This window comes from Electrophorus electricus, chromosome 7 (genome assembly GCF_041902795.1).
Source record: "Electrophorus electricus isolate QZ-2024a chromosome 7, ASM4190279v1, whole genome shotgun sequence".
In the NCBI taxonomy this organism is placed as follows: domain Eukaryota; kingdom Metazoa; phylum Chordata; class Actinopteri; order Gymnotiformes; family Gymnotidae; genus Electrophorus; species Electrophorus electricus.
Window position 1 is genome coordinate 22542677 of NC_137503.1, and position 9871 is coordinate 22552547.

The following is a 9871-nucleotide window of genomic DNA, read 5'->3' on the forward strand; positions in this document are numbered from 1 at the left end:
CTTTTGGGATGTAAAAATAGCTTTTACCTAAATCCAATTATAGGATAAATTCCGCCCTCGCAAGTTTAAGGTGGTCGGGGTATTGTCACCATTCTGCCTGACCAGTAGGGGGCGATAATAGCTGCGTAGTTTGAATTCTTCAACAACGAAACGTCAGACCCAAGAAAAAGCAGGCCAGCTGGTTTTGTGCGCCTTCGGTGGTGGGCAGTCATCACTTTAGATTAATTGTAAAATATGAAATTGGTGAGTTTATATAAATGCTTCATTTATTTAGCACATTTTTAAAACAGACCAGAGTTCACTCTGGGAACATGCTATAGACTGTTGCTTGAACAATGCCCAAAAGAAACCTAGCAGAATAGCTAAGAAGCTAGCCAGCTAGCTAACGTAGCTGGCTCGCTGAAGTTAACGTTACTGGATAATAAGAGCCGGTCTAATAGTTGACATGACCAGCTAACGTTAGCAGCACGCTTGCTCAATAAGAAATAGCGCTAGCGATACGTTATCTACACTAATGTAACCTAAGGTGTATGTTTTCTAGTATTGTTTGTCTGGCCATCCGACCCTGCCTTGCAATGTCCTCAAGTTTAAATCCACCACCATCATGCTGGACTGTGGGCTGGACACCACGTCTGCTCTGTATTACCTCCCGCTACCGTTAGTGCACAGGTGAGTGAACGGTGGCTCATTTAACGGTCCCATGCGATTCATTTACAAGAGCATCTTAGCTGTGAGGAGCAAGAACGATGATTTCATTGTGTTATTTCATTTCTCTAAGTCGATTTTATAATGAAACATCTTGGCGTCTTTCAGTCCGAGGCTGTCCAAACTCCCGGGGTGGGTCTCAAAGGACGGCACTGTAAACCTCGAGAAAGTGAGCACTTGTGTGACAGTTTTTGTAATATTAAATCATATGGTAATTTCCTTTGATATTTAAATAAATATACTCTCTGTCTGCGGTGTTGAAGGAGCTAAAGGAGTGTGCAGGTCGAGTTTTTGTGGATTCCCAGCCAGAATTTTGTCTTCCTGAGGTAACATAATCTCACTGAAGCCTGAAACGGTGCTTACTGTGGTTCAGATTTGGCAGGATGTGGCTAGTTAATCCAGTGACCATTTTCCAGTTTACATTAGAGTATTTCTTGATGGGGTTAGCAATATAATATTAAGTAAAACTTTGTTAGCTAGTTGAATGATTGTGTGCCTTCCAGTTAAGAGAAGAACACAAAATGAAATGATAACTCTTCTGCAGTGTTACCTAAGTTTGTGATCACAGCGTGGCACTCCTGCATGTCATCTTTGGTGTTTTTCACAGAGAGAGCTACTGGACCTGTCCACTGTCGATGTGATCCTGATCTCTAACTACCACTGCATGATGGCCCTGCCCTACATCACAGAGCACACAGGCTTCTCAGGGACCGTCTATGCAACAGAACCCACGTTTCAGATCGGCAGGTAGCGTAATTCCCACTTACATTCAGGGGTTTCAGTCACTACTTCTAGCAAATCAAATGAAGGCACAACATGACAGGGCAGACTTTACGGCCTTTTCCTTCATGAGATGGACGCGACCGATCAGATCACCCCACCTCAGTCCCACTGAAATTGTATGAAATCCACCCATAGTAGCAGAGACCAGAGACTAATATCCATTTGACTGTTGAGGAAAGCACGAGAGCCAGAGGTTGCCTGTCTCGGTGGTTTAACGCCTCTGTTCCGTCCAGGCTGCTGATGGAAGAGCTGGTTACGTTCATGGAGAGAGTTCCAAAGGCACAGTCTGCCACCTGCTGGAAGACCAAAGAAATACAGCGGCAAGGATGCATCTTAATTGTGTTGTCTGTTATGTTTTTTTTTTTTGCTATGGTGTAACCTATAAAGGTTAAAAAAAAAAGTGGTGTGTGTGTGTGTGTGTGTGAGCAGGATGCTCCCCGGCCCTCTGAAGGATGCAGTAGATGTTTGGTCATGGAGGACATGCTACAGTATGCAGGAGGTGAACTCTGCTCTCAGCAGGGTGCAGCTGGTGGGATACTGGCAGAAAGTGGTGCGTCTCTAGAGGTTCTCTGCTGGCACGCCTTCTTTAGTAATAGTGCAGCCAAAGCAAAATGAATTGTATAAATAAATAAAATTCCTCACAATCACTCCTATTATACCTTGACCTTCCTCTCTTACACTCTCCCCTTCTCTTGCCCTTTCCAATGCCCTGCTCTCCTCCACTGCCCCAACCCCTGTCCCCCCCCCCCGTGTAGGAGCTGTTTGGTGCCGTCCAGGTCACTCCCCTCAGCTCTGGCTACTCGCTCGGCAGTTCAAACTGGATCATCCAGTCACATTTTGAGAAGGTGTCTTATGTTTCAGGCTCCTCCCTTCTCACCACTCACCCTCAGGTCAGCCGACGCCCACGTTACTGAGCTGACTCCTCATTATGTGGTTATATGTGGACAAGATGATGACATTTTCTTGTTTGTTGGTTTTACGCAGTGATTGGGGGCTTTTCTTTTTCATTATACAAAACCTTTGTAGACACTCCTTCCCTAGGGACGCAGTAAATTTAGTTGTTTGTAAACGTGTTTGTTTATTGCCCAGTACACCTCCTGTTTTGGGAGTCGAACACGCTGAGTTTGCTGCCTTGCATTCTGCAGCCCATGGACCAGAGCTCGCTGAAGAACAGTGACGTCCTCATCCTCACAGGCCTGACCCAGATTCCCACCGCCAACCCAGATGGCATGCTGGGAGAATTCTGCAGCAACCTAGGTCAGTTGAGGACGTAGGAGTTACTCTTACCTGTCAGGGTTAAATAGATAAGATTACTGTGATATAATACATATTTTTATCTCTTTCCTTGCTTCTCTCTCACACACACTCTCTTGCTCTCTCTCTCTCTCTCTGTCTCTCAGCCATGACGATCCGGGCAGGGGGGAATGTGCTGGTGCCCTGCTACTCATCTGGAGTGATCTACGACCTGCTGGAGTGTCTCTATCAGTTCATGGACTCTGCTAACTTGGGCACCACCCCCTTCTATTTTATCTCACCTGTGGCCAACAGCTCGCTCGAGTTCTCCCAGATCTTTGCCGAGTGGTACGTAGTATAATCTGCCTCTTTTGAGCTCATGTTCCTGAACGTGGGAGTGATGTGCACAGGCCCGGCTGTATGTAATATGACACAATAAAAGTCTCCGTTCTCCCCAGTTTAGATTCTTCTCTTCTTCACATTGTCTGGGTTCTGAGCATGGCACTGACTTGCTGTTTCTCCGTCTGTGTGTTTCCACAAGGCTTTGCCAGAATAAGCAGTCGAAGGTTTACCTCCCTGAGCCTCCATTCCCACATGCTGAGGTTGGTGTTGCCAGTCACATCAGTGAGGCCGACTGCAGCTGTGCTCAGCCTTATCATTTCACAGGGTGTTGGGACCAATAGTAGATTAATGTTTCCCATCAGTGTGTTTTATTCTGTGGACACTCAGGCCATGTCACACAGAATAAACACACTCCGGTCTCACTGTCGCACAAACACTCGCTCGCACAGTCAATCTCTCACTCACCCACACTCTCTCACACACGCTTACTCTTTACTCATTTGCAGCTGATCCAGACCAATAGGCTGAAACACTACACAAGTATCCATGGCGAGTTTAGCAGCGAGTTCCGGCAGCCTTGCGTGGTGTTCACGGGCCACCCCTCCCTGCGCTTTGGGGATGTCGTGCACTTTCTGGAGCTCTGGGGGAAATCAAGCCTTAACACCATCATCTTCACCGGTCAGCGGCCATACTTTTTGTTTTTGCTACAGTGGAACATGAGACGCTGTTACTCTGTGATCCACACCTGAGCTAGCCTCGATAGCTCTGCGTTAGAAAACTGGGGGATAATACAATAAATATAGGAGGGTGTTTTTGGTTTTTTTGCTGATACCAATTTTGTTTTAGGTAAACTCACATCCTGTAGACAGAATTTAAAGACCCTTGAGTTCTTAAATCCCAACACAAACAAAGATGGTGTTTGTGTTTACCTTCGGGCTGAGATTGAACATCTCCGTGTTAAAGTGTGTGGGTGTGTGCAGAGCCGGACTTCTCCTACCTGGACGCCCTGGCCCCCTACCAGCCCTTGGCCATGAAGTGTGTCTACTGTCCCATCGACACACGCCTCAACTTCCACCAGGTGGCCAAACTGCTGAAGGAGGTGCAGGTACACGCGTAAACCGCTCAGCCAGACACTCACCTCTGACTTCTGCCACATCCCACCCCCCAGGGGCCAGGGAAGCACCTTCTGCGCATGGATATCTGCCCCTATACACTCCTGTTAAATAGATATCTGCCCTTGTGCGCTACTGATAGATGTCTGCCCTATATATTAGTGATGTACGACTGCTAATGCTTTTCCCCCCTAAAAAATACTTCACGTTTTCCCCCCCAATTTGTCAAAATTAATTGAGTAGCCTCACTTGTCTGTTTTTCTCCCTCTATCTGCGTGTGGGTGTGGGTGTGTGTGTTGCTCAGCCTCTCCATGTGGTGTGTCCGGAGCAGTACACCCAGCCTCCTCCGGCTCAGTCCCACCGCTCGGACCTGATGCTGGAGCTGCAGCCACCCCCCGTGGCCTACCGCCGCTGCTCCGTGCTGGGCCTGCCCTTCCGCCGCCGCCACGAACGCATCCAGCTGCTGCCCGAGGTGCGTGCGCGGGCAGTGGTACTGTACATGACTCAGCTAAGGGATTGCTCCTTTAAAGACACCAAAGCTACATTCTACAAACATTCGTACTGGGCACTGTGCTAAGAGAATCCAGAGAAAGGAGGGTTTGATCCATGTTGAGCTCGACAGCTTTTCTCCCAGGCCATTGCGATCTTCTGCGGAAAAACACGAACCAAACTTGCAACGCAAGTGTCCTTTAATGAATTATTAGGTGACGGCATTGTCACTGTTACACTTTATGGCGAGCCACAAAGGACCTACTTGCCTTTCTTTTCTTTGCAGTTATGAATTATAAATGATCTCAACATTAGTTGTAACCACTTTATAAAGGGCCTGAAGAAAAACTCACTTTCTAATCATCTAATCACTAACAATTAATTTACAAGTAGTAAGTAATCTTTTCAGATTTGTGTGGCACGCCACAGTGAAGTTACTCCTTGTGTCCAGTAGCTCCCCCTTCTGGCTGTATGTGCAGTTGCACCACCCCTGGACTCTCTCTACTGAGGTTCAGCCACCACGATTAGGCCTGGTATTCCCAGCGCACCACTGTGTTGGCGTCATGACCCCGGCCTGCGCAGGCAATGTTTAAAGCAATGTCTCGGCACAGACTTTGTGAGCCAGGCGGGAGGTTTCGGCGCCAGACGTCGGTGGGGTGGGGGGGAAGGGCCCAGTCCGTGCTCATTATTTAATCGTGCTCTCCATCCTTCCTCTTCCCTCAGCTTGCCAAGGCTCTGGTGCCTTCGGAAATTAAACCCGGCATCTCCGTGGCAACCGTATCCGCGGTTCTGCAGTCCAAGGACAACAAGCACGTGCTCCAGGTCCGTGTCCCGACAACGAGGAACGCTGCACCAGTGTGCGGCACAACTGTCATTTGTTGAAACATGGAGCCCTCTTCCCCTTACCCAAGGCTGTTTGTAGCTCTACGATATTTTCTTGTATAGCATTGTGTGGCGCTGCGGAGCCTTACTGCTGCAGTTAAATCTTTGCCGTATCATGCTGGAATAATAAGCTCTTGATTTTTGTTTGTTTATTTTTGGATTACTTCATTTATCATTTATTTTTCACCTTTGAGAAAGAACATTCATAATGGGTATTTCTAAGAGATAACGGAAGGTTGTGGTCGTGCCCTCCCTGTAGGGCAGTTATTTGTTTTTGAGTGACATTAAAGCTCCCAGTAGTGTTAGACCCCACTAGCACATCATCTCATCAATCAAAGAGCACCTCACCCTCATCATGAACTTTGTGTGTGTTTGTGTTTGTAGCCAGTCCCCAAACCCATCCCAGTGCCTCCCAGTAAGAAGCGTAAGAGATTGCTGGAGGAGGTTCCGGAGCTGCTGACTCCGAAGCCCCTGCTGAGTGGGGCGATTCCCCTGGATGCTTTCCTGGCCTCACTGCACAAGGTGGAAGACCTAAACACTCTCACACACACACACTCACTCACTCACTCACACTCTCTCACTCACTCTCTCACACACACACGTTCACCTCTTTCTTTCTGTTTTATTTATCTCTCTCCTTTCTCTCTTAACGTGACTGAGACTTTTATCCATGTGATCTGTAGTAATCTGCATTGGGCAGTTTGAATGTTGACTCTCATTGGAGCAGGTCCAGAATCAGTGCTGTTAGAACAGGTCCAGGATCATACGTGCACACACGCACACGCCCTGAGGCTTTCATAACAAATTTGCATCACAGATAATTAAAGTTGTAATTAAAGGTGTTACGACACTTCACCAAAGAGGCTGATCACTTCCTTTCCTTCACGACTTTTATTTAGCCATTCAGTAATCATTTACTTTAATTATAAAATTATTTAATTTAACAATAGTGTGGGACGGTATGATTCTCCACAAAGAACCAAAGCACTCCGCTGGCTTTCCTGCTACACTTTAATAATTAACCGATAATTAACACGGTGGTGACTTAGTATGACTGCAGAGGAAGGTGACTAATGCCTCTGTCATGTGTGCGCATACAAACGCGCCCATGCACATGCCACAGTGAAAACCTCCCCTTACGTTGTGGTGAATACTAGTCCTGTTAGTAACTAGTCAGTCCTGCCCTGTCCTGCCTTCCTTATCCAGGAACTCATGAAACTGTGAAAATGTCTTTTCCTGTAAGCAGGAGGTGTAACCCCTGACACACACACATGGGTAAGGGAGTGCAGCACAGCGCTGGACGGGGGTAGGATTATATAACCTTACTTATGTTCTGCTCCAGCAGCTGCCGACAGAAGCTCTGACCATTTTATTCTTTCTGCCAACTCACTCCTCTAATACCAGTGGATACCGCACCGCCCTAGTTCTTCTCCATCTGTCTCTGGCCCTCGCCAGAGCTTAACATGATGGAGACGGCTGAGTGATCTGAGCACTGTAGAGGAGTGTGTTACCACCAACTTCTAACCCTGTGTGTGTCCTTAATCCCAGTCCTACTAGTACATTTGGATGGCAAGAGCAAGAGGCGTGCGCGCACACACACACACACACACACACACACACACACACACACACCCATGGTCCCTCCTTCCTTACCCCCCGCCCTTTACATCTTTTACTGTCTGGCCACTTTCCCCTGGCAGCCAGCATATCGATCACACACTAATTAAACAGGAAGTGCCGACCAGCTGTGTTTCCTCAAGCGTGGTGAAAGGGCCCCAGGACACCACCCGCGTGCGCCACACGCATGTCACCTCCGCTGCCTCCAACCACACTGGGCTCTCTGTGCTCCCAACTCGGATGTTCAGGGAGCGTGCAGCATTTTGGGGTTGCCGTAGTGTAGTGGTTACGAGCTTCCCACTGGACCTCCCCTTTCCTGCCGCGTTCATTTCCAGCCCTAAAACATTACACTCAAATTATTTATTTATTTACTTCTTTAATGGCCAAGAGACCGATGAAGCACCAAATGGTGCGTTGGTTTCAAGCCAGACGTAATAATGAGTTTGGAATAGGGCCCATATTAAGCAGTTTTGAAATAAAACCTGTATTAAGGAGTTCTGGAAGCATATCCAGCTCTCACTAATGCAGCAAGTCTTGACCAATAACCAGGGCTCGCCCACCCCCCGCACTTTGGGGTCGGTGCTGTTCGGTGAATCTGTATGCGCTCCACCCCTCTGCCACACTTCAAAGGCCATCGGAGCTCGGGGGGGGGGGGGGGGCTCTCAAATCCCCGACACAACCCCCCGCACTCCCAAGCCTGCAGAGTGATGCGCACACACACACTGAGGAAGGTGGATCACAGTGCTCGCGCTCTCTCTCTCTTTCTCTCTCTCTATCATACCTTACATCAAGGTTTCCTTCAGTTTCTTTTGTTTCAGTCTGGCTCAGTGAGAGCTGCTCCTGGAAAACAGTGTCCTAGCATATACTAGTGTACTACACAGCAGGTCCTAGCATACACAAGGGAGAGCCTAGCCCACTCTATTGCGCGCGCACACACTTGAGATCTTAACACACTGCTGCATAGATGATGGCAGATTCTTTCTGTGTGTGTGTGTGTGTGTCAAATACATATCATAATGGTGATAATTACAGCTGCTTTTAGTCACTCAGCTAAATAGGTTAGTAACGAAGCGAACAGCAGTCTTCACAAAGAAAGGATTTTTAGAAGGCGACGTTCGAGCTTTGCAGGCGGACTCCGTGTCCCTTGTCTGCCAGGCTGCCGCCCTCGCGTGTGCCTCACCGCTGTCGTCTCTCGCGGTCAGAGCGGCGTGACGGAGGTGAAGGTGGAGGAGACAGCCGGCGGGCACATCCTGCACCTGCAGGCCGAGGACGCGCTGATCCAGCTGGAGGAGGACGCCACCCACATCGTGTGCGACACCAACGAGCCACTGCGTGCCACGCTGCGGGATCTGGTGCTGCGCTTCCTGCACAAGCTATGAACCTTCTCTATGAACCTTACAGGACTCTGTCCTAGCACCCAGCACATCCTGAAACCAGCACTTAAGCACTGGAAGCTGGGACAGACAACGTGTGGACTGCTTTAAGGACAAATGCTGGTTAATATGCGCTTGAAACTTGCAGTGCACGTGAGAGGAATATACTACCCACTCATATCAGCTCACAGGCTTGACTTCTCATTAGTGTGGAACTGTTTGCACCCTGTACTGATACTAAAAATCGGCCACAATGTGGATTTGGTTGTTTTTTTTAATTATTTTTATACAGATATGTAGGAAATCAAATGTTGAAAATATTTGGAAAGTGCTGTTATCAGAACTGATTTGCTGCAATTCAATTGTGTGTATGATTTGAACCTTTTTTTTTTAGTAATAAATAACATTTGTAGATTTGTCTGTGAAAGTCCCTGCGTTCTTGCTCTGTGACCGTGCTCGCATACCGACACCAGAGGGCAGCCGTGAGCAGTCTCGCCACTCTCCGCAGCCTTACACGCGTCCGAAAATAAGCGGAGCCCCCATTTATTTAATCGCTGGTGGAGCAGCTGCTGTGCGCAAGTGTCTTTCCCGGAGGAATGTGGCCACTGCCAGCGAGCCGAGGGGCGCGGTGCAGACGCTCTGGTAACCTCTGTCGTGTACCCCCGTACCCAGTTTAAACATTGCTCCGACACCAGCACAGATGAGCCTACGGCCGCCCCTTTAAATCGGCTAATCCTCGATTTCACTTTTTTCCCTAACTCGTGTCGGTTAGAAATATGGTTCACTGAGGAAGAGGAATTAAGAGAATGCTCAGAGAGCGTTTTTTCCCTCCTAAAAAGTAGCGTTGCTTTTTTTTTTTTTCACACGCAGGCCTAAACGGTGTTATCATGTTGCATAACTAGACACACTGCCCTTCTGCGATATCCATCTCTAAGGCGGATTTTTCTTTGAGATTACTTCCGCGACATACCATTGTTCCAGGTTTCAAAGGAAAAAAAAGACAAAACATTAGATCCTGTACTGAGACCCCCTCCAATAAAGTTGACCACCTCGTTCTGCTAGTGGCACCAGGGAGCTGCTGTTCCACTGCTGTGAAGATCACAGTTTCAGTTCCTGTTCCAGGCACACTGATACAGGCAGCGGTGTAACTCCAGGCCAGGTGCTCTCCTGTGGGGGTCTGGAGAGGGACCGCAGAGGGACTTCCCCCAGAAACACGGCACTGACCTCAGCCATCCGCAACCCACCCTTCTGGCTACACACTGGTGCGCAGGGGTGGAACACTATAGAGTTGGCAGCAAGTGCTTGTTGGATGTGAGCCCTCACCAAGCACAGGTG

At 48.4% G+C, this 9871-nt stretch overlaps 1 protein-coding gene across 4 annotated transcripts; it reads left to right on the forward strand.

The window, feature by feature from the left end:
• The first annotated feature begins 150 nt into the window (after positions 1-150).
• ints9 (integrator complex subunit 9) lies at positions 151-8963 on the forward strand. 4 transcript variants are annotated; one of them, XM_027000849.3, is made up of 17 exons: positions 151-243; positions 542-669; positions 814-874; positions 969-1031; positions 1313-1452; positions 1722-1808; positions 1918-2038; positions 2244-2378; positions 2634-2745; positions 2889-3069; positions 3263-3323; positions 3570-3741; positions 4044-4168; positions 4480-4647; positions 5388-5486; positions 5931-6068; positions 8366-8963. In XM_027000849.3, exons 1-17 carry the CDS (start codon positions 235-237, stop codon positions 8540-8542), a joined length of 1977 nt encoding a protein of 658 aa, XP_026856650.1. In that variant the 5' UTR covers positions 151-234; the 3' UTR covers positions 8543-8963. The 4 variants fall into 4 exon arrangements, with proteins under 4 accessions (XP_026856650.1, XP_081574387.1, XP_035380600.1 ...); XM_081718261.1 differs by lacking the exon at positions 969-1031; XM_035524707.2 differs by lacking the exon at positions 8366-8963 and having other exon boundaries at positions 5931-7463.
• Positions 8964-9871: the final 908 nt, after the last annotated feature.